General features: G+C 42.0%; 2 protein-coding genes across 3 annotated transcripts; both read left to right on the top strand.

Moving 5' to 3' along the window:
- The first annotated feature begins 245 nt into the window (after window positions 1-245).
- On the top strand, window positions 246-13,224 carry LOC139351354 (uncharacterized). 2 transcript variants are annotated; one of them, XM_070993202.1, is made up of 35 exons: window positions 246-424; window positions 568-648; window positions 1,602-1,667; window positions 1,959-2,021; window positions 2,368-2,442; window positions 3,210-3,263; window positions 3,367-4,449; window positions 4,552-4,635; window positions 4,748-4,840; window positions 5,023-5,085; window positions 5,514-5,573; window positions 5,688-5,723; window positions 5,808-5,870; window positions 5,957-6,007; window positions 6,091-6,156; window positions 6,371-6,442; window positions 6,522-6,629; window positions 6,733-6,792; window positions 6,931-6,993; window positions 7,183-7,248; window positions 7,342-7,395; window positions 7,502-7,561; window positions 7,715-7,771; window positions 7,897-7,986; window positions 8,079-8,129; window positions 8,210-8,305; window positions 8,861-8,971; window positions 9,072-9,167; window positions 9,257-9,301; window positions 9,392-9,460; window positions 10,376-10,444; window positions 10,541-10,580; window positions 10,670-10,727; window positions 10,985-11,330; window positions 11,609-13,224. In XM_070993202.1, exons 1-35 carry the CDS (start codon window positions 404-406, stop codon window positions 12,011-12,013), a joined length of 3,975 nt encoding a protein of 1,324 aa, XP_070849303.1. In that variant the 5' UTR covers window positions 246-403; the 3' UTR covers window positions 12,014-13,224. The 2 variants fall into 2 exon arrangements, with proteins under 2 accessions (XP_070849303.1, XP_070849304.1); XM_070993203.1 differs by lacking the exons at window positions 246-424; window positions 568-648; window positions 1,602-1,667; window positions 1,959-2,021; window positions 2,368-2,442 and adding an exon at window positions 2,965-3,126 and having other exon boundaries at window positions 6,928-6,993.
- A 495-nt stretch (window positions 13,225-13,719) lies between these two features.
- Window positions 13,720-23,832, top strand: LOC139351766 (uncharacterized). The gene is made up of 25 exons (XM_070993772.1): window positions 13,720-13,827; window positions 14,470-14,542; window positions 14,643-14,708; window positions 14,882-14,938; window positions 15,026-15,091; window positions 16,091-16,135; window positions 16,236-16,292; window positions 16,381-16,446; window positions 17,557-17,616; window positions 17,721-17,780; window positions 17,875-17,934; window positions 18,149-18,220; window positions 18,328-18,390; window positions 18,479-18,556; window positions 18,925-18,984; window positions 19,222-19,287; window positions 19,514-19,585; window positions 20,011-20,088; window positions 20,227-20,280; window positions 20,410-20,442; window positions 21,855-21,932; window positions 22,037-22,076; window positions 22,166-22,211; window positions 22,701-23,115; window positions 23,276-23,832. The coding sequence occupies exons 2-25, from the start codon at window positions 14,471-14,473 to the stop codon at window positions 23,747-23,749; spliced, it is 2,238 nt and encodes a 745-aa protein (XP_070849873.1). The 5' UTR covers window positions 13,720-13,827; window position 14,470; the 3' UTR covers window positions 23,750-23,832.
- Window positions 23,833-23,934: the final 102 nt, after the last annotated feature.

The raw sequence follows: 23,934 nt of genomic DNA, 5'->3' as shown, positions 1-23,934 counted from the left end.
CATATCAAATAAATTAAATAAACTGCAAATAAATGCTGATTGCATGCAAGGTTTTCTTAATGAATAAGCACAAGGTGTGGTTAATAAAAAACAATGGAGCATGACTCAAAATAGGTCTGTGTCTCAGCAGCGTCTCAATCCAGACTGAAATGGTCAGATCGAGACTGAGCATGAGCAACTGAAGCCTTTTATTTTGAAAATTATAACGATGTTCGAGTATTCCTCGCGGCTGGCTTGACACAGGTGCGTGAAACTGGGAGATAATTTGCAACGTGAGTGCCGTCGACCCTGAGACGCACTGAGGCGGTTCAATGCAGAAGAAACATTATCACCCAGAAATCTGACAGCAGGAGAAATAATCTGCTTTTCTTCATAACTTCACATTAAAGCGTCTTCACGGAGCATGAGAGGGGACACAGCTGCGGTAAGAGGACTTCTACCTCGAGTGAACAGAGCGTGATTGATGCAAACTCATTCTAATGTTTGAGAAGAGGGTTTAAACATGTCTGGAAAAGTGTTTACAACATATCAGTTGGGTTAGTTTTTCCTCATATTAACATTTATTAGGAGAACGAGGTGGAGGCGGGCGGTCATGGAGAGGGTGCAGCAACAGCAGCCGCACACACCGCATCTTTGGAAAGACGACCTGTGAGTAGCTCTGGTTTTACACCGGCTCTGTCACTGGTGGGACAGTGTGTCTCAGGCAAAGCCAGAGAGTCAGCTGTTTATGTTGGCACTGCCATGACTCTTTGTACACAACAGAAGGAATCTGGCGCATTAAGGGTTGACTTCACGTGGCAGATGTGTGTAAGATGTGCACGCTGCCACAAACAGACTTCAAGAAATTAACTTTTTTTTTTAATAGAACAACGTCAGAAGTACTAACAGGGATGATCTCTTCATGCACTGTAAGGTGGAGTAGTTTGAACTGCAACTAGTCGGTCGAAAGAAAATCAATTGGAAACTACTTTGATCAATCCTTTCAGTCATATTTTAAGTCACAATGCTGGTTCTAGTTTCTTAAATGGAGGGATTTGCTGCTTTTCATTGCAGGATTTCCCTAAAATTAAATGTACAGACTCATACAACAGTAATCTCTCTCAGTCATGATTTATGACCCAGAAGTGTGTGGTTGTGTATTAATCTGCAGAGATCTGCCCGTGTGTGTCTGTGTTTTCTTATTTTCTTATGCACTGAGCATCCAAGAGGACACTATGAAAGCGGAGGACACAGCGCCGAAAACTTTACAATTCGTACATAGTATACCTTTAAATTCATCTATGTGTAATTTAACTTTAATTAGAGCTTTGTTTAGCCTTTTCAGTGCTGTTTCAACCCAACACAGGTCTTATCCAAGCGGGCATGTTGATAATTTTGGTATCCAGCACATCCTACTGAGGTTTTGTGGATTTTAACGTATAAGTTCTGTCACTTGTCATCAGGCATAAAAACAGCCTCGATTTTATACCTGTTTTAAGAGCAAAACCTGCAGTTTGGTCAGTTTTTGACAGGTTTCTGGTGTGAATTTCATCACAATCCATAAATATGTGTACGGCTTCAACACTATGGACTGTTCTGCTTTCTTTGTGTATTTTTGTTAGAGTGTTATGAAGCTGCACAGTATGCTGAAGAAAGTTTCCCAAAGCCCTTTTCATAGTCAATACAAAGTGAGTGGCTACACACACACACACACACACACACACACACACACACACACACACACACACACACACACACACACACACACACACTCTCTCTCTCTCTTACATTATGAAATTAGAAGCTGTCACATACATCCACTTTGTTTTTACATTACACACCCTCAAAAACTCACTCAGCAACAGTCATTCGACTTCTTACCCTCCACTCGTTTGTGGATGAATACAAAAAAGGGAATATATAGTTTAGCCTCCTTCATCTTAATATAATTTATTCCTTCCTCACGTCTCTCCTCTTAGACTCTTGTTTCATCAACTTCTGACTCCAGTGGATCATCTGCCAACGAGTCTCAAAACAAACAGGTTAGAAACGGTTGATAACAGCAGCTTTCACCTCTCCACAAACGCTGAAGTGCAGGCTGGGGATCTTTGCTGAAAGCAATCCTTCACCTGTGTAGTTGTAAGACACTCCCATTTAAATCAGCTTTGTTTAAAAGCAGAGATAACAGCAAAAACATCAGCAAGTGTGGACGTGCACGCTGCATTGTTTCAACAGATGGAAGTGTCGTCCGAATTTGTGTTTACATTTCTGATGACTGACGCATGACTTGCATATCACAGTGTTTCTGAAGCATGACGCGTGACTTCCCACGCTTCCCCTCATAAATATGTCTTCACTGAGCCTCATTAACTTTTACATGGCCCACAGGATGGTGACTTCCTCAAAGATGTCTCAGCTACTGCTGCAGATGTGACAGACAGCCACCAGCCCCTCTTTGAACAGGTGAGAAGAAACATCTGCAGAGCACTCAGGAATGACATGTGGTACAACTCAGAAAGATTCACACCCAAGATTTAGCTGCATGAAATGGATCATTTATAAGCAAGAGGCTGAGACATTTTCATAAACACAGATCTCACTTGTCCTTAAAACGATCTGAAGACGGAGGATAATCATCTTCTTCCTGCTGTGGCGAAGGTTAAATCCACACCCTCTCTCTTGTTTTGTTCTCTGGAGTACTGTGCGGTCAACGTGTAGGTGTGTTTGTGTAAGCAGTCTGACGAGACTTTTTCTCCTGAGTCAGAAATTAACAAATGAGGCGCTAAAAGCAGCATCACCTGTCAGATGTGCTGGTAGCTTTTTAAAAAGTTGCTATCAGAGAGCTTTGTAATGAATTTTATGGTCCCTACAGTGCACCTACACTGTTTTGTAGCCAAATAAATCTAAATATAAAGTTGTAATCAGCATTCAGTCATCTGCAAATGTTACCATATTATGAAAAATCATTCCATTAATGATTGTAACATTTTGCCTCGAGCAGTTCTTGAGACAAAAACTCCATAAATTTCACACTTTCATGCATGTTTTGAGTAAATGTGCTGCCTCTTTGCCATAGTCATTCACCATTACATTTTTGTCGAATTCTTTCAGAATGGAGTGCAGGAACAGCTCCCTTTGAGTCCTCAGGTATGTTTTTAGATGCCAGCTTAACTCTGTTTGAGGTTGCTGTCCTGAGTCTAAGTAGTAACACCTCTTTGTCTGTTTAACAGAATGGAATTGATGGCGGTTTGGCCAGAAGTAACCCTTTTTACACGTATTACTTGGTACATACAAGGATTTCTGTTTTTAAAACAATATCAGGATACTCAATACCCTAAGTTCTATTGTTTCCCCAGTGACCTTGTGTTCTGTTGTTTCTGTTCTCAGGAATCGGGCAGCAAAGATCACGCCTCCAGGAAAACCTCAGAAATAAACCCTGATACCATTTTTGTCCCTCCTCCTGAGTTTCAGAGTTCACCTCTGGATCTTCATACTGAAATGAACACTGTGGGAAATGGAGCCAAACTTTCAAAGGACCTATTCCAGGCCCTTACCCCCAACCATACGCAGGGCCACTTCCAGGCATCAACACTGGCCCAAAATACATCTGCCAATGGCCATTTTCGTGATGGGACGCTGAAATCCTCCGACTTACTCAAGCCAGTTCCCACTCCAAGACATAACTTCTCGAAAAGCTTGCAGTCCAATAGCTCTGACCTGTTTAAAGATGGAGGGGTCAGTAATTTACCGGATATTCACCAGGCTGAACACACTAAGGAGGTGAATCTCTTTGATCAATCTCCCAGCGTTTCTGTTGACCCATTCACATTTCCTTCAAACAAGGAGGATGATCTGTTCCAGTCTCCACAGCCCAAGCTGCCAAACCCATTTGATACTCCTGCAACCGATGAAGCAGATTTGTTTAAAGCAGGACCAACTAAAAGTGGAGACCTCTTCCACATCAGGGAAAACAAACACGATCCGTCGGTGAGTGAGGACCTTTTTGGCATGTCCTGCAAGAAAGATCTGGATGTGTTTTCACCGTCATCCACAAGTACAGTCGACCCATTCCCAAGCCCAATTACGAGGGATTTGTTCCAAGACCTTTCCAGCTTGGATAACCCATTTCGTGCTACTCCCTCAAAACAATACAACCCTTTCCAAGATGTTTCAAATGGTACTCCAGACATCTTCCAGCCGCTTCCCTCAAAGACTAATGGGGGGGATATATTTGAGATAACCCCCAGTAGTGGGTCAGAAAAGTTGGACATGGTATCTTCATCAGATCTCTTCAAGGCAGCGCCACCAGAATCTCTTCCAACCATCCAAACAAGGTCCTCCGACAAGCCACATGATATTTTCTTGACGACTCCTCAGGGAACTAAACATGATATTCTTCAGCCGACTCCCTTCACTCGGGCCAGGAATCTGTGCGTGTCATCAAGCCAATCTCCAGCTGGAATGACTCATGTATGTCACAAGTTCCTATTGATATTTTATACAACCACAAACTCTGTATTTAATTATAATGCATTGCACTTGCATATCTTTCTTTTATACTTAAACTTGCAGGCGTCGACTTTCAAGCGTCCGCCAAAGCCAGTTCCACGAACCAGACCACCAAAACCAGAGAAGCCACCCACACCAGCAAACCTTGTATGCAAAGAACATAATTTAGCATCTCTGCTGGTTGAACTCACTAATTTTTGTGCCCTTGTAACCTCTGTGCTGTTAATTCACTTCTTTGTCTCTTTTTGACTCTGTTTAGATTGAAGCTGAACAAACTGTGCCCAAAACACTTCCTAAACCAGCCCTCAGACCACTCCCAAAACCAGTTATTCGTCACAAACCACAAACTCCGGTACGCAGTACACTGTTAAAATGTGACCTAATTAGCTGCCTTAATTACCTTGGGCAACGGTATGTTTGTGGAGGAACAAAGTAACAGGTCATGTGTGGATACTTTGTGTAGCTATTAGGGTACACTGAAGACAGAACATCATCTCTCTGTGGGCATGTTTGAAGTATTTCTCTTTTTTCCAGGAAAATAAACCGATTAACCCTGAGAACTACGTTGTCTTTGAGGACATCCTGCTTATTGGACAGGTGTGTTTTAATTTTGCCCAGTATTAAATACAATATGTATAAAAGAAATGTATAACAATTATTTACAAATATATTAGGGGAAAAAGACTCTAAAGCAAATGTGAAGTTTGCTTGAGAGACAATGCAGTCCAAGGATTTATCCCATTGGGTGCATGAATGTCAAACGTTATGCTTAGAAACTTTAGTGGCAATCTGAATTTGATGTATGTGTCTTACAAGAGGAAATTTGGATGGTGGCAGTTGAGGGGAAAAATGTAGGTGAGAAATGGAAATCAAGCAAAGAAGAGTCAATGTGGGTCCTTTGGAGAAAAGTTCCGGATGAATGAACAAACTAGTAAACCAACCATGAAGGCCCTGCTGCTACTGAACACTTTAGCGGAAGGAAAACTGTTTATAAAAGCATTTGCTTTATTAAAATCCCAAACCAGGAAAAGTGTGTTGAAGACTGGCCTGAGGACAGTCCTCAGCTTGACCCCGACTTCAAACCAGTAAGAAAACATTTTCACAGTTAAACTGCAGTACTTTCATTACATTCTCTCTAAACATTGAATGTTCTGTCAAAGATGTTTCAGCTAATGATTCATGCTTATTTTTTCTACAAGTCTGGAACATTGAGACTACGGCGAGAATCACTGAAAGTAAGAGACAAGTTATTTCTCTAGTTGGCACTGGTTGTTTTTAAGCAGAAATAAGATGCGAAAAAAGGCTAACGTTTCTCTTAGATGAAGGCAGACTCTGATGGAGGAAGTGGCGAGGATCAGGACGGCTCTGAGAGTCACAGCAAGGTACTAAGTGACAGTCTGTTCAACGTTCTTGGGTTTTTAAGAATATATTTTATATGTAGTTTAACATCCATTTTTTCTGTTGACAGAAAAAGGACAAAAAATTCAGAATGCCCATACTTTCCAGGAGAGGGTCAAAGGTAAATGAAGCAGTGCAGAAAGACAGTTTTGCCACTTTGACTGTGTTTTCATCTTTGTTATGGTAATGATTTTCTTTTTGTAGGACAAGTTTGCTGATGACGCAAAGGACGGGAGGAGCAGGACACTCACCTCTCATAAATCACCAAAGGTAACAATCAGGGTGTCTGGAATCAATTACAAGTCATGTAATCATGTCTCAGTAAGCCTGATCTTAACATTTCCCCTACGTATGTATAGCTGTCATTAGAAGTCAGCACATTACAGTCTTAAAGGGGATGACTGAAGCAAATGGGAGAAAGCAGTAATAATGACAACTTGCTAAAGGTGATTCATCCTGAGTGAGGAAAGTTTCTGTTTTTCAGGATTATTTTTCAGATATGCACACGTCTGCTGGAGAGAATGAAGACGGAGAGCAGAATTGGATGGACTATAAAGTATGTGTCTTTTGTCAACTATCCTGTTTCAGTGTTAATAACCCAGTGGTGCTTTAATAATGTCTTGTTTTGTCAACAGAAGAAACCTCTGAAGACCAAAGTCAACGAGCTGCTCAGAAGAGCATCCACTTCTTCCTTAGTGCCAGAGGCCAAACACATGAACGGACATCTACCTCAAGAGTCAAAGGTAAGGTCACTCAGGTACAACGGCATGGTTTCTCTGGATCCCTCTGAAAAGCTTACATCGATCCTGCTGTTCTGATGACTTTTCCTTTAAAATTCCACAACAGGATGATGACATCAGTAAGAAAAGCACTGGCAAGAAGAACTCTGTACGCCGATGGTCAGAGGTACAGTAACCTTCATTTTAAGTTCCAGAGATGAACTCAAGCATTAGCAGTTCATTGTCTTTTAGCTTTTTGACATTTCCACGTGCTGGTGAAGAAAGCTCCGGATCAGTTATTGATGCAGTGTTTCGTCGTCAGCAGGGCATAGTTCTGGATGACAGCACCGATGAGGAGGAGGAGGGAGGGGACACCCAGCACGAAGAGGTTGATAGCGATGGATTTGTATGCTTTTGTTATACTTCATTTAATTCATGACCATTCAGAATAAATGGGGGAGGGGGGGGTTGTATGAGGAACTTATCCAGAGTCAGCCCCCGTGACTAAGTCTCATACAACTACACTGAATATTCTGGCACACATTGATTTTGGTAATCTGATCTTTTCTCTCTCCAGAAGAAAAAAAAGAAGGTGAAAATCAGGTTCGTGCCTCACAGAGGATTTGCCATCACTGTAGAAAAGGTATCACACCTCGACTGAACATTTCACCTTTTTCATTGCACATTTGTTTACGGCTCAGCAAATGACTGTCACGTTGAAACATTCTCCCCCCAGACTGACGATGAGCCGAAGGGAGCACACGGGTACACCCCCCGCAAAGGCTCAAAGGTAATGTGAATGCAGCTGCATGTGTGTGCTTTGCTCCTATGTTGTATTTGTGGTATGAGGACGGTCTGGGTGGTGTCACATGTTTGGAATTTGGCTTTTCCCTCAGGAGAAATCACAAGATGAAGTTTTGGGTGCACATGGCTACACGCCGCGGTCCAAGTCCAAGGTGACGCTCGCCTTCAGTTTACATTTAAACTCACTACACCTCACCATGACCAATTCATCCTCTCTTCATCTTATATGAGTGGTTTCACTGTTGGTTTATTTGTTTTTAAGTTTGGCTTCTTTCAGTTTAAACAGTATTTCTCCCTTCACTCAGGATGATGCTGAGTATGTAGAGGAGATAAGAGGCCAGAGTCTCCAGTCAACTAGAAAGGTACTATTTCTCTTTATTTACCATTATATGAAGTTGTTTGACATGGCAAACATTTGCATTTGTTGTGGTGTTTTTTGTGAGTATCCTGAAGTTATTTGAACAGTTCTTCTGAATGTTTTCATTAGGCTGCTTTCATGGATGACGAGCACTTTGGGAAAACATCTGCTGGACTGAATGGAGATGAAGATCTGTATGGAATGGAAGACTGCAAACCTGTAACTCTCTTGTCTCTTAATTCTCAGTTTCTCGTTGAATGTTTTGTTGCCTGTTTTCACTTAAAGGCTGCTTTTTTTCCCTTCATCAATAGAAGAAACCAGCAAAGATGAAGCTGCTGCATGTGAGCCGTCGGAGATCTAAGGTAAATATGCTTCAGTGAAATGTTTGGCTCTTAATTAATTTTCGTGAATGTGTCTGAATGTTTTTTGTTTTTTTAACTAGGAGGACATGCTGGAGTACAACAGTCCTCAGAAGAAGAGCAGCTGCTCAGAGGAGCTAAACGATGATGAACTAACCGGGATGGAGGACTTCAAACTGGTATATGTTTAGATCTGAAAGCAGCGATACCAGTAACAGCAGCAGCAGTAGAAGCACACTGTATAACTGCTTTGTAGAAACATCATGTGTAATGCAATGAAAAGAGCAATCCGGGCATTGACTGTTTTGACAGACCCGGTTCACAACAATACAGAAAACTATCGGAAGTGCTTATGCTGTCAAATGCATCATTGTGCTAAATGTCTCCCCATGAATAGAAGTTAAAGCCTTCATTGAAAGCTTACATCAGACTGTTGAAGAGGATGAGAGTGAGACACTCTGCACCAGTGATTGATTGTTGTCACTTTGGATTTTATGAGGAGAGACAGACGAGCTGTGTTTCCATCTATTGTCAAGCGAACTTCAAGTGACATTTTGAAATGATGCATTTCCATAAACACAAAGTGTAGAATAAGCTACATGAAGCACGGCCGTAATTAATCAGAAACAACACGGCTCGAGAGGATTCTCTTCCTGCTTTTCAGTTTATCCCACCTGACAGCATATGAGCTCTCAAGCTTTACTTAACATGATATTTTCTGTTTCTCCTGTCAGAAGAAACCCAAACATAAAGGCTCCGTCTCTGCCCAACGCAAATTTAAGACCGCCAACGGGCCGAGTGCAGCGATTGGATTCAGCCACTACACGCCTCAGCAAGCATCCAGTGTATGTTTCATGTTGCTTTAATGCACAACACAAGCATGGGATGTTAATGGAGTCTCAGTTTAATTGTTTTCTGTGGTGTTTCTGATGCATCTGTTTGCAGGATGCCTTCGCTGAGGACGACATCGCTCGAACAGGAAACGGTTTCCTGACTCCTGGCGAGATGTGTGACTTTGAGCACGATGAAACCTGCAAACCGGTATTTTTGTCACTCTCATGTTTAATTTCACTGCTTTGCTTTTCGGTTTTTAAATATATGGCTCTCAAACATCTTTTTCTTTTTAACAGAAGAAGCTATCTAAGCTGAAAGGCCTGAAAAAACGCCACGCTAAGGTAAATCACGTGAGAAAAGCAGGATTTTGCTCTTGTTGCTGTCAGATCTTTGAGAACAAGAGCTCACTTTGCATCTCTTTGTCATACAAGGACAAAGCCATGACTCTGGAAGATCCACCAGGAGCTACGTCGAGTGACTACCTGTCAGAGGCCGCTAAGGTAAGTTTAGAAAACCCTGCAGTAAATGTAAGTGTGGCTTACTTAGCAAACAGTTGGCATCAAACTGAGATTGTTTTGACAGCATCAAACTGGTATGTGGATATGTCTTTACTCCGTAGATAACTCTCAAACCGGTTAGCACGACTGTCTTCATGAGTGACCCAGTTCTCAGTGTGTATTTCAAGTACAGCTTTCCTCCGTTCATGTGACTGAAACTCGTGATGGAGCAACACCCTGTTAAAGCTGATCGAGTCGACTTGGCTGGCTTTGACAACACGTTCTGTTTTGGTCTGGAGTTTTCCAGAAAGTCACACCTGACTGTGGAAAATCACCTCTTTGATCAGATTTACAGAATAATGTAGTATTCATTCACTGTCCAGCTCTGATGTCTGTGTGAATGTTGCAGGTTTTCTTAGATAATGCTGAGCTGAAAACCTAGTTCACTATTGCACACTGATGACTCGATTAGACGCTTATTGTATTCCTCATGATTAAGGGCTTACTGACTTAATCACGATAGCACTTTTCCGACAGAGCCTTGCTGTTTGCTTTTTAATCCTGTCAAACAGGATTAAATCAAACAAATCTTTTCTGAAGACCATCTGGATTCCTGCACACAAGATGCTCTTTGTTTACTTCAGCTGACAGTTGAAAACTGTTATGAAATGCTGTTGTTTTCCACTATTGGTTTAGTTATCTCATCTCTCCTCCTGATGGGAAACATTCCTTTGAAATGTGGTTGCGCCAGTTGAGCGACATAGCACGCATACCGGCCGCCACACCGGCTTGTGTGCAGTGAAGTCTCAGTATACGTATGGCGTTGGTTAAATAAAGGGTTTGGATGACTAATCTGTGTGAACATGGGAAAGTATGCAGTGTAGACCTGCTGACGTATTGGCGTTTTACCTCAATCAGGCGGAGTGGCGTGCTGCTCAGATGGATGAGCGAGCCATGGCGGATCTGGAGGATGAGGAAGAGGAAGGGGTCAGTTCCTCTTAAAACCGGCTAAACAGCCATATTCCACTTCACCATGCATGTCCTGTGTGTGAACCACCGTGATTTTGCTTTTTCTTTTCGCAGGACACTGACAGTTTGATGGAGTGGTGGTACACTGTGGAACGTGAGTCACAGTCAGACTTATTTTAAGCGACAGATTCAGACAGCTGAACTTTTCGCTTCATTAACGCCCGCTGCTTGATTGAATTTCAGAATGGGACGAGGTGCCATCAGACGATGAGGACAAAGTCAGACAAGAGAATGAGTCCAAGTACGTCTGTTTTTATGAGCATGGCTGAAGTAACAGTGGACCTATGTGGCCGAGTGGAGACCGTGTGTTTCCAGTAGTTATGGGTGCTGTGGATCAGATATTATAATCTGATATTTTATAGACACTCTGTAGATGAACTGGTCTTATCAAAGTGTGACGTCAGTGAATGGATAGACTTTTTTGCTTTTATTTGTTTGTGTCATGAAGACCATGTTAGGGTGCTGCTTCCTTACTTCTGTGCTGTAAATCAAACCCAGGTCATTCACCATCTTGGCGGACAAGGTTCATCGCGGCCTTCGCGTCTTCAACAAGGTCTTCACGGAGCGAGCTGAGGTCCTCTGGCAGTACATCATCATGCTCCACGCCATCGCCGATGACATCAGCGATTTCCATCAAAAGGCCAAGATCGCCGGGATCACTGGTGGCACCACCACAGCTGTGGGTGGTGTGACCGCCATCGCCGGTTTGGCTTTGGCACCTTTTACCTTTGGTGCCTCTCTCGTAATTACCGCTGTTGGTGTAGGCGTGGCAACAGCTGGCGGAATCACGTCAGCCTCTGCGGCCATCTCTGATAACGTCAACAACATGCACGACAGGAAGAAGGTAACCTGCAGTTTTACAATGAACGCAATGTCTCCAACAGCTGTGTATGTTCACTGGTATCAAAGAACGACCTTCAGCCCTCTTCCGCTTGCTGAAACATTGATTTTATGAGCTGAAATGAATGCATCAGAGCTGTGAGTGGGCAGCTTTCCCATTGTGTTTTTCATATCTGCCTTCCTTTGAAACACTTGTATGGTTAAAAACAAACAGCATGGCGATGTGGTTGTCACATTTTTAGTCTTTAACAAAGGACTGTGTCTGTCCTTCTCATTCCATAGGTGGAGACTGTGCTAGAGGAGTATGAGGGTCACCTGCTGGACATTGGGAAGATCCTCCACTTTGTCAATCAGGGCTTGTACAAACTTCGCGGCCATCCTTTCCTCAGGTCCGGCACCCAACACTACTCGAAGGACTGGGAGATCCGCAGGGCCGTCCAGATGATCAGCTTAGTGGACTCGCCGGTGATGCGAGCGGTGGACATAACGGACACGGCGGTGGCGTCAGTCCAAGGACTCTTCAAAGGCATGAACAAGTACTTCATCAAGGACTCCCGGGAGCTGAGGAAAGGCTGCAAGAAGGAGGTGGTGGCTCAGATAAAGGAGGTGGCAAATGTGCTCAATGATCTGGTAGTTGGGCTCAATACCATCAGAGAAGAACTGCAGGACGCGACTGGAGGCATGTGAGCAACATCCTGCATGATGACTGTCAAAGATCACCAGCCCCCTCTCCTGGTACAACGAGGGAACTGTTTGTTTAAAGGGGCTCCAGTTCGTTATGGTCATTACTTTGTGACTTACACACAGGGACTGTAGATTACTCTTGTATTTATGTTGGGAGATGTTTACTGTATACACAGGGACGGGTCAGAATAACAGGAAAACAGACACCTTACTGCACTGTGTGTATTATGTGGGTGAAAGGTTTAAAGATAAGGTGTATCAGAATGTAACTTAGTGATCACAGATGGCTTAATTTCAACATTTGAATTGATTTTCACTTTAATTCATCCACCCGCTGTACAAATGATAAACAGGAGCACCTCAGAATATAATCCAACACAGCTTTAGCACAAAGCCATGATTGAGCTCGGTGACACCTCTGACACAGTTTCAGTAAAAGCTTTATATAAATTCACAAACTAAGCATTTTATGTTGGGCTATTGTTTGTACTGTCAGCAGTTCCTGTTATTTTGTGCATTCCCTGTGGCACAGTTGAACCAAACAAACGTTCTGTCCACAAAACGAGATAACTGCAGATAAAAAGGGACATTTGCAAGGACTGAGTTCGATTCAGACGTGTTGTTGAAATTGGCACGCTGATGGTTTAAGTTTAGCTTATTAAGTTTACCGACTGGTCTGTTTGTAAATATTTTTCTGTTGGTGTCATATCAGGATATTCTTTAAGTGTTTTGTCTTTAAAGAGAAAATGTGACAATGCTCCATAATCCCAGTAAAATGAATGTTGTATAGAAAATAATTTATTTTTAATATATCACTATCACATTTCTCCAAAAGCCAAATTCACAACACATCTAAATAATGAGTCCATCAATCCATGTTTTTGTTCAACATAAAAGCTGGAGACCCTTTTGGTTTTACTTTGTGGCATCCATGTAAATGTATTTGTGCAGATGTTTAGATACTGTTCTGATATGCCTAAATGATTTTAACCTCTATAATATTCTATTTAACTGTCAAAGTCGAACTATTCATACGCTGATATATTGTGAATACCCAAAGATTTGTTTCTGTATGTTTTAACACTGCCTTTATTTTGCTGCTGCTCCACACGGTCAGTGCATCTTCCTGCATTACTTCAGCTGAACAGAATGTAAAGGTCTTCAAATATTCCACTTTAATGTATTCAGATCTTTTAATGGAACACTATCTGTGAATAAAGCCTGTTTGCCATTGTGTCCTGTCATCTAGCTTTGGCTTTAGCTGATGCTCTCAGCCCTCCTGCCTGCATGTGAAACCTTGTATTACAGAGCTATCAGTCGGCCTGTTCATGTAGTTTGAATTATATATGCATGCATGGATAAGCTCCTGTGTGCTGCTTTTAAGTAATCAACCTTTAAAAACTGCAGCTGCACCCACAAGCCCCATTTTTTAAGTCCCAGAGGAAAGTGGCCACACCCCTGACAGGTAACACAGGTGATCAAAATGAGGACACTCGCTCTTTTCTCAAAGCATGCACAGCTTTGAGGGTGTGTGGATCACGGGTTCATTGATATCTGAACCGGCTTTTTGTTCGCCTGCTGAGCAAAAAGTTTGGCCTGAAATCAGAGCAGGTGAGAGTCAAAGTGTTGGGCCGTAATCCAACGCCTCGCTGTCCGAGTTGTCGCTAAACCTGTTTTTCTTCTCTCCGTGATAAAGGCGAAGTGACGGACCGAGTTGTGGAACTTTGAAAACTGTTTTAATCTCGCGTGTTGTTGCTCTGTAACCCAGCGTTTCTGCTTTTTGTTCGGCTTTGTGTTGCTTCGGTCGCCACACTGAGGTAGGCACCCCGCTCGTTTCATTGTGTTGTTGCTGGCGTTTTGTGTTGCCAAACATTCCTTTGGTGGCGGCAGACACAATGCACTGCGCTGTTAGGAAGTCTACGCCAAACTCTGTTCAGGTTTCCTCCAATTCAAAGCTTTGTTGAGTGTTTGCTAATTTACACGTCGCAGAAAGCGACTTCAAGATTTAGTACCACGTAGTTGGACTCGTGTTTCAATTCGGCTGAATCCTGTTTACCAAAGCACCACCTGTGTCAGCTCATCGGGACTTTTACTGTTAGCTTGCTCTGACTTCACCCCCAGGCCTTTTCAGCTTGTGGCTCGGTACTAGCGGGTGATGTGGCCTAATTAAAGTAAACATTACTAAACACGCGCTGTATGATGAATCTAATACACACCGATTTGTCGGCAAACCTTACGTTTTCACAAAAGAACTTGAATCGTACTTAACGACCGTTCAAAGTTTACTACTTATACGAAGTCCCTTAAATTGTCAAATATTTGAATGGAATTTGGTGCGTGGGCATGTCCAAAGCAACAGGGCAGCGGTGACCTTGGCAGCTGATGACAGCTTGGCTATCGGTTTGTTTTTATTTAGAGGCATTTCTTCTTGCTTCATCATGTCTTTGTGTATTTTTCAGCATGAATATGTTCAGAAGAGACAAAACGTCAACAGCCCCGACCCCCGTGGTCCCACCTCGACCCAGCAAGGAGGTACATGGGGTGTGAGGGGGAGTGGTGGACTCCACCAGGTGGAGGTTACCTTGTTTGCTTACATGAGTGTTCTGTTAACTGACGCCATCATTATCTCCAGGATCTAGAACACCCCATCACACACAGCAGGAACAGAGAGGATGCAGGATTGGCTGCAGCCTCACAGGTGAAGGTTCAACCCTGCGCACGCACGCACACACACACACACACACACACACACACACACACACACACACACACACACACACACACAGAGAGTTGTTTTTTAATGAATTAAGCATTCCCAACAGTAGCTTATATTTAGTCATAATCAATCTGTGTGTTCTGTACAAACATCAGAGGACTGGAGTGATGGGAGTTATGCAGAAGGTCAACCCATTCAAGTCTACGTCTCAGGTAAAACATGACAACATGGGCAGTAATTGTCAGAGTTTTGAAGATTTCATTTGAAGTCATATGATTAAACCTTCGTTCTATATCCAGACCCCCTCTGCGGTCAACAAAGCTCCTTCATCAGAGTCACTGGAACAGGGAACAGACTCCACACAGGTGAGAGGCCCTGACTCATCTGTATAAAACATTAAATGTCAATATTGTGTACTGAGTTATGTCCTTGTTATTTAACTATGCAAGATGGCCTGGATAAAGGCAAGACTGGTCTGTAAGAGCTTTGAATTACAGCTGATCAAGGTTGGGTTGATGTGCTCCTGCTCTGCACTGTGGTGTACCATCCACCTGAAGCAAGCAGGGACTTCCTACAGCACCTCTTTCTTAGTTTGACTGTGCCCACATGGGATAGGGTTTAATTTTGGGGGGATTTCAGTATGATGACAGGCTTTTAGTGATGGAATTCAACAGTTAAGCTGAAGCTTTTGATTTGCAAATAAGTAATAGGTGTATTTCTAATTGTGTGCCCTCCTCATATAGCCACTTATTCCGCCCCGGGTCCTGAAGAGGGACTTGACACCGGAGGATTCTCCATTCTGTTTATTATAAATGGCTCTCTTATTTCCAGTCAAGTGCCATCATTTTTTAAACATGCAATCATGCAGCCACTCATCACAAACCCTGACCTTGACTGTACAGGTCCAAATAATTATAGAATTTAGGCTGACATATGGAGCAATTTCACAGCTTTCTTTCCTTTCCAAGATACTTAAAATGGTTGTCTTTCACCAACTTTGGGTTTTTTTAATAAACAAACCCACATTTTTGATATTTTTCAATCTGGTTTCCATGACCTGCTGCAGGACAGGTGTTGCTAAAAATGAAAGTTTGTGGCCTAGGACAACTCTCTGGTTATGTCAAAGTCTCTACACTAAAAATATTTTTAGTTTTAGGCATTTTCTTTGACTGCTGTTAAGTGGTCTTTTTTACCGTTTAAGACTTTTAAAGGTTGAGCATGTTTCTCCTCTAGAGATTTTGAGGCAACAGTTGATGCTTTATTTCTTCTCACCTGGATTATTGCAATGCACTTATTTCCATCAGACTGCTCTGTCACAGCTTAGGATGATGCAACATGTTGGCCCTCATTTTTATTTCTTGTAGGAAAACAGCAGTGACGTCACAAGTGAGCTTAACCCAAAGACCAAGGTGAGAACAAGTCGCACGTCTGGCACACTTGAACGAATCAGAGTGCATTTCCAACAGTAGCTGATATTTTTTCATAATGTGTGTTTTGTACAAACATCAGAGGACTGGAGTGATGGGAGTTATGCAGAAGGTCAACCCATTCAAGTCTACCTCGCAGGTAAAACATGACAACATGAAGCAGTAATTGTTAGAATTTTGAGGATTTAATGGAAAATCATATGATTAATCCTCGGCTCTGTATCCAGACCCCCTCTGCCGTCAACAAAGCTCCTTCTTCAGAATCACTGGAACAGGGAACAGACTCCACACAGGTGAGATAGCACTTGTGGGTAACCAGCAGTGTTTTTCACCATACTGATATCAGGGGTATAATTGGTTTATTTCTTAATTAAAAGCAGCTCTCTAGACAGCATTTGTGGTACTCAACACAACATTAAACTCTGACCCGACTCATTTTTATAAAACAAATGTCTTGGTATGTCATTGTGTGTTTTGTCTTCGTCTTTTTTACTTTGTAAGAGCACTTTGGTCAACCGCTGGTTGCTTTCAAACTGATATATAAATCAAGTGACTTGACTTTTTGTTCACTTTTCTTTTATTCTGACAAAGCTGAGACAATGGAAGATATAGTAGAATTAAGATGTTACTGTTGACGCAATTGTTTTGTGTAGAATTGACAACATTTTCAGTATTTTTTATTTTATTTTTTCCAGTTTTCTTGAATTACAAAACAGTAACTGGAGCTCCGTGGTGTGTTTTTCTATGTGTGATTCTTTGGTTTCATCTAAAAAGCAGCTGTCGATTTAAAAAAAAAAAAAAAAAAAAAAAAAAAAAAAGTAAAATAAAAATAATAATAATAATAAAAATGCTCAAGTTAAGGTGGTGCCAAAAGAAAAAAACCACCATAAGAAAAACAACTTTAACACAATAGCAGTTTAGCTAGCATTAGCTAACAACTACTACTACAGCATCTGGCTAGAATGCATGTGAAACCAACCCTGGATGTGGTTTGGGCCAACAGATTAGTCTTGAATGCTCCTTGGATGAATTTACACTGCATGACGTAACTAATGTTTGTCTTGCTTGTTCAGAAATATGATTCATGTGCAGTTGTTAGCTAACATTAGCTAAACTGTTCCCGTAGTGACTGAAGAGGTTGTTCTTTTCCCGCTTTTGGCAGCCACCAGACCGCTTCAGGTGTATTACCATCTCCGTCTGGACTGGCAACGTTTATTGTGAGAAGTGATTTTATTCATGTGTGAGACACTAGAAATGACAAAGTGTAAATGAGGCATTAATTGTTCCAACCAAGCCACAGAATGGATGTTTTTTTCTTTTTATTGTCATGCTAGATGATTAGCTACCCTCAGTCAGGGTCCCAGCTGAAGTGGGGTACATGAAATGTTTGAAATGTATTTCAGAACCCTGGCATGCTGAAAGGGGTCATGCAGAAAGTCAACCCTTTCAAGTCTACCTCCCAGGTAACCACAGCATTGTCTGCATGTCACAGTGGTAATGGTAACAATGGTAATGGATGATCTGTGTCAGACAATAAGGCGTCCACTCAGCTGTGTTTCTCATGCAGGTCTCAAAAGCTCCATCGTCAGAGTCACTGGAACAGGCAAAGGTTTCAGACTCTAATCAGGTGGGTGGCCGATGATTTCCTGTATCTAGAGGCCAGTTTCTTTATCCATGGCCAGTTATTCGTTTTGCAACTTGAATTTGTGTGGCTGTTTCAGAATCCTGGTGTGTTGAAGGGGATGATGCAGAAGGTCAACCCGTTCAAGCCTTCCACACAGGTACCGTCTCTGAACCTTCAACATGAAATGAGCAGTGACCCAAAGATCATTTTAAGAGGCAAAGTATCCGCAATCACAGAATTAAAGACGCAGCTGTAGAGCTGATGTTTTGATCAGCATTAACTAACTTAAACAGAATGTTTAAACAGGGACTCAAAGAGGTAGAAATGTGTGTGGGGGGTTTCACCTCCTGACGACGTTCTCTCTGCTTTAGGTGCCAAAGAGCGATCCTCAAAACGATTCTGCTGATCCACCGGATGCAGAAAAGGAACTTCAAGGCGAACAGGTAGCCACGGTTTGCTTTGAAGTTTCAGCTGACTTGTATGGCACTGGGATTAGTTCATTTTCTTATGCTTAGACTTCCAATGTCCAATTAATGCATTTATTATTTAGAATCCAGGGATGATTGCAGGGATGATGCAGAAAGTCAACCCATTCAAATCCTCACACCCAAAGGTACCAGCTGTTATACTGATGATGACACTCATGAAATGAAGAATTCTTGGACTACGCTGCCATTTTTCTCTGCCTCTGGTCTTTCCAGGATGCCCAGCCTCTGCATGGTGACCTCTCCTCCAGCGATGGGAGCTTGGCCGACAATAACAACTTGCCAGAGAAGCAGGTGGTTCTGTGCGGTTCAGCACTTTATCAAAAAGCAGACCCCAACCTTAGCTTGGATCAGCTTCACGCAGTCATGTTTGGATCAGCCAAATTGGAATAATTTCCTAAATTAACCAGTGATTTGGTTACTGTTGCACTGGAGAAAGTAGCAGCTTGCAGTGTCATCTACTCATGTTATTCTTGTTACTACCACCAGGTGGCACCAAAGAAAATAAGTTCAGCCTGTAGAGTGATCCCAACTTGAGTTAGTCCTGAATACCCACAGAAAGCTTTCAAACATCGTCTCCTGTGTTACAGATAACAGAAAGTGATGAATTAATTAACCTTTTTTTTTTTTTTTTTTTTGCCTTTTTTCTGTATTTGTTTCAGAACCGTGGGATGTTCAAAGGGATGATGCAGAAAGTAAACCCCTTTAGGTCTTACACACAGGTAATGTACAGGAGTTTAACCTCTTGACTCTCCCAACTTAAGATGCTGTAATTGCATGTTTGACTAGAAAAACCTGACTTAAGAGTGACAGTTGATTACCAGATTTGGGAGGTCATTTTTCATGGGCCAGTGTTAAAACACCAACATGGCTAACAAAATGTTGTCCTTGGTGGACTTAACAATATTTTTTAAAGACAAACACCAGCTGAATTGTTATGTTTCACAACTGTTTCACAGATGCCAGATGACGAATGCGAGACCGACTCTGTGGTTTCCAGTACAGGTCCCTCATTCAAGCCACAGGTACGGGTTCAGGTTATGGTGACTGTCTTTGGAAGGAATTGTAAATGTCTGCTCCAGTTTTAAATAAGTTGAAAGGTTTCCCGAGATGCACGGTGGTGCTGCATTTATCATAGACCATGTTGATGAAAGTTCTTAAACCCATTTTTGATGCGTCACGTTTGACTGTCACCTGCTCTCGTGTTCATAATCGTGACTACTTAACTCATTTCTCACTCTTTCTCATCAGGAAAACAAAATTATTCAAAGAGAACACTCCAGCAGCTCTGAAAGCTTGGACGACAGCACCATAGAGAGACACGTAAGACAATTATTTACCCCCCCCCCCCCGCCAATTTCGTAAATTAATCCAGATGAAAGTGTTGTTATTTAAATCTAACCTAGTGACGGCTATTAATGGTGGTTAAGTCTCCATCGCTGTGCTGTCGATTGCACTGCTGTACAAAGAAGATAATCACGCCCATCAGTAACAATGATAGCCTGCGGTCTACACAGAAAAATGCCGAGCATCTGTCATAGAAGCACACAAAGTACAACCTTACCAGCCAAACACAATAGCTGTTCAATCTAATGACAGCAGTTCATCAGTCTCTGACATGAGGTTGACAGTTCTAGAATCATTTAGATCTCATCCGACGCCGCTTTATGCGAGGCATTTTTGAAAGCATGCACATAATCATATAGACCCCTAAATCAAAATAAAATAATGTCTTAACCTCTCCACAGTCTATCTGGTATACTGACGCTGACACCGGCTGTGAGCTGAAAAGCCAGCCAAAGGAAGCATCGAACAAAAGAACTATGGTATGTAAAGTGCTAAAACCTATTGTGCAGTACTCTCTGACTGCTTGCACTTGTCCAGGTAAATCCTTACAGTGTATTATCACTGATCCAGGAGCTGTACAGATGTGAGGGTAACGTTCACGTTCACTTCTTGTCCAGACTTTCAGAATGAGGAGGATTTTGCCCGGTGCACTGTTCGGGTCAGGAACAAAGGTACCACTAAATATGTCAGTCCACTCCAAAATGCAAAATTTTCTTTCCGTTACATTGAGGTATTAAATTTCATACACTGAATTTTTTTTTAAAAATATTTCTTACATTAATTTATTTTTTGCTCCACAGGACTCTGCAACAGCACCACCTGACACGCCCCAGGTGAGTAGACAAGGCAGCTTCATGTGTAAATAAATAAAACCAACAACAAACAGTGGACTCAGAGTTTCAGAGCTGTAACACATGGATCAAATTTATTACGAAAAACTAAGTGCTGTACAGAAAAGGAACCTGAGCTGCAGTACAGCTGTTTTTCCCACATTGCAAACTACAGTTGGCGCTTGTTGAACAAACATGTACTCACAGGCAAATGATTTTACGGTGGCATAATGAAACTATGCAAATAAAACCACACACCATGCAACATGGCTGCTTCAATAAACCAGTCAGGGTTAATATTTTCATTTAGGGTGTGTGGTGGGAGGATAGCCTTGTATTTTCTTTTCCTGTTGTTGTAATATATTTTGACTGTAGAAGCCTGTGGTTTTTCAGTGGAATTGTACTGTTTTTCCATCCCTCCCTTTCATTTCTTGTAGTGCATCCCTTTATCACATGGCAGCTCTTAAACGACAGGCCAGCCTACCTAATCCTGTTTTTCTTTAAAAATAGAAACTGTAATATGTGTGTTTTGGGTGTCTCTTACACCCAATGGAAAAAAAACAAAAAAAATAGAAACATACTTTAATCATTTAAACTTCTGGGGGAAACAATGTAGAGCGTATGACGTGGCCATAACGTGACTTGCCCAAAAGTGATATAGGAAGATGTATGATTCTAAATTACAGCTGGCTATTCTCCAGGTCTTTCATTGCAGGTAATAAAAGGCAGTAAACAAAAAGACTGACCGTGTGTGGTAGATCACAAGAAATCCAACACCTCACAATAAGTTCCATGTGATACCAATTAGGATTAGTATTACGTATGAACAAGCCACATTTAATGTCTGCTATTGAAAATACATGAATGGTTGTTGGTTTGAGGCATTGTACGTCTTTAACCACATGATGCCTGTGGCTTCTCCACCAGCAGCCTTTTCACTGGAACTAGATTTTTATGTCGCCCATGAATGTAGACATATTTTCTCTTTAATATTCTGTAATTTGATCGTTCAGTTATCACTAGCCAATCATTATAATTATAGTAAAACAAAGACAACTGGGAACGCACTTTCTTTATTCTTTGCAGTGAATAGAAAGTCATTTCTGGAAGGAGTTTTCTATTTTATTTTATTTTTTTTATCGGTTTATTTGACAGGGACAGAGCACATTAATACACTGCTGTAAATGCCAACAATTTAGATCCATCATAAGCATGCAGAAAAATAATAAAAAAAGAACTGATTTTACTTAAAAACATTCAGAATGTCCACGTACTACACTGTCAGGTACCACATGCAACACACATTATCAGCCACATAATACTAGACATGCAAAACAATGAATTGAAATGAATGTCAATAGCAATGTCATAACAGGCACAAAGCTTGTTTAGTGTGCTGCATTTTTCGGTTACAGGAAACAGTTGAAGTTCAGACGCTAGAGATGGCTGAAGTTCCAGTGCCCAGTGAAGGAACCGTCGTGGACCCTCTCGACGTAAACTTGTTTTTATGCCTTAAATATTACCTCACTTGATGCTTGTTTTGTGTGTAATATAATTTACAGATTTACTCCGATATGTTTAAATCGTTTACTTTCAGGATGAGGAAGGCCTTTTAGCGTGGTGGAGGACAGTCGATGGTATGTTGGATCTTGACAGCGTTTTGTTGATTGTTATTTATTGGTGATCCTGTTCATTGCAGTTGAAACTTCATTTTTCTGTGTGTTAGGCTGGGATGAGTGGAATGAGGCCAGTCAGAACGATGACGCTGAAGAGTAAGTCGTGCTTACTGAATTTATTCATTTGCATTTTGAATTGAGTGTTTTCTAAGGCTTTACAGCAGTGGTTCTCAACCGATCTGGCTTCGGGACCTCCAGCACTCTGCTGCATTAAAAAAAAATCCCCTTCAAAATAAAAGCAAAGGCCCACGACCCACGAGTTGAGCATCACTGCTTTACAGTAGCACTAGCCAATACCCAGATGTGATCTGGTATCACAACATGCTAATTATATTGAGGGTCAGTGTAGAGAATCCATTCAACTTTCAAAATAGAAGACCCTGTGCAGATTCCTGATCATATAACTATGTAGCCTACTTATTCATGGAGGAAGCTCAAAAATCAAGGAAAAAATAAACCAAATAAACAAAATCAGTGTAATCAAAGATGTTTCTTCTCCTTAACAAGTCAGGTTAACATGTTACCACTCTGCATTACAATCCAATGTTGCTCCCATAACATACTTTCCATGTTTCTTTGTCTCAGAGTGGTGGAAGGCGCAGCTGATCGCGTCTTCATGGCGGCTCGTCTTTTTGTTCGCTTTTTCAACCAACGTGGCGCCTCACTGCAGCAGCGTATACTGGAGCTGCTTGCTTTGGCTGACTCAGCAGACGTTTTCCATAAGAAAACGGTGACGGCAAGTGTCGGCGGCGGGGTGGCCAGCGTTGCAGGGTCGATCACTACCATCACCGGGCTCATTCTGGCACCCTTCACGGCAGGAACATCGCTCATCGTCACCGCCGTTGGGATTGGTGTAGCTACAGCAGGCGGGGTGACGTCCGCCTCAGCCAACATCACAGACACAGTCCATTCAAAGACGGATCGCAAGAAGGTGGAGAAGATGATCCAAGACTACCAGGAGGAGATAAAGGACATCAAGGAGTGCCTTGAGTTTTTGCAGGTAAGAAGATAGGACAGGTTTTTCTGCTAGTTTGTAATCAACATTTGCAAGGCACTAATCTTATTTTGGATTTTCCTTTTAAACTGCACTTGTATTGTCTATCTGCAGTTTTAGATTTTAATCTTAATGTAAAATCTCTTACCTGTTACCTGCCTGACAGCAAGGGATGGAGACACTGGAAGAGTGGAACTTCGAGCAGTACGCCGAGAGCATCTCAAAGAAGCACCTCAACCAAAACGTCAAACATGTAATGAAGGAGGGCGGCCGGGCCGGCAAGGCTTTACTGATCAACACCGAGAGCCTGATCAGTACCGTTCAGGTCCTCAGTGTCGCAGGAGGCGCTGCTAAAGCTGCCCAGGTGATGAGCGTTACCACTGGGGTCATGTCAGGTCTCTTCTTGGCCCTCGATGTGTTTTTCCTGGCCAAGGACTCCATGGAGCTCAAAAAGGGTGCAAAGACAGAATTTGCAACTAAGATCCGCGAAGTTTGTAAGGACCTGCAGGACGGGCTGCTGGAGCTGAACCGCATCAAGGAAGAGCTGCAGAAAACCATGGATGGGATCGAAGTGGAGGTAGAGGAGGAGGAGGAAGATGAAGAGCTGTTGAAGTCTGAACTGAAGAAGCTTGAAGAATGAAGGACAGGAGTTAGAAAACCAAACCAAAGCCACCCTGTCTTAATACTAACACTGCGAAAACTAGCTTAGTTTTAGCTGAAATGGTACTGTTGGTACTTTTTACAATCACTGAGTTATAAATGTAAGTGTTCCTTCCAAGAGCTATTTTGTCATAATATTTTAAATATTTATTAAATTAAAATTAA

This window comes from Chaetodon trifascialis, chromosome 23, assembly GCF_039877785.1.
Source record: "Chaetodon trifascialis isolate fChaTrf1 chromosome 23, fChaTrf1.hap1, whole genome shotgun sequence".
Lineage (NCBI taxonomy): Eukaryota > Metazoa > Chordata > Actinopteri > Chaetodontiformes > Chaetodontidae > Chaetodon > Chaetodon trifascialis.
This window is presented reverse-complemented; position numbering and strand designations above follow the sequence as displayed.

What these genes read in the sequence shown, in the direction of transcription:
- LOC139351354 (XM_070993202.1), top strand. Translation starts at nt 404, where the DNA reads ATGAGAGGGGACACAGCTGCG. An exon ending in CTGTACGCCGATGGTCAGAG is followed by an intron (nt 6,793 to 6,930) that starts GTACAGTAACCT and finishes CGTCGTCAGCAG; the next exon opens with GGCATAGTTCTGGATGACAG. An exon ending in AGACAAGAGAATGAGTCCAA is followed by an intron (nt 10,728 to 10,984) that starts GTACGTCTGTTT and finishes AATCAAACCCAG; the next exon opens with GTCATTCACCATCTTGGCGG.
- LOC139351766 (XM_070993772.1), top strand. Translation starts at nt 14,471, where the DNA reads ATGAATATGTTCAGAAGAGACAAAACGTCAACAGCCCCGACCCCCGTG. An exon ending in AGGTTTCAGACTCTAATCAG is followed by an intron (nt 17,781 to 17,874) that starts GTGGGTGGCCGA and finishes TGGCTGTTTCAG; the next exon opens with AATCCTGGTGTGTTGAAGGG. An exon ending in TCAAATCCTCACACCCAAAG is followed by an intron (nt 18,391 to 18,478) that starts GTACCAGCTGTT and finishes TGGTCTTTCCAG; the next exon opens with GATGCCCAGCCTCTGCATGG.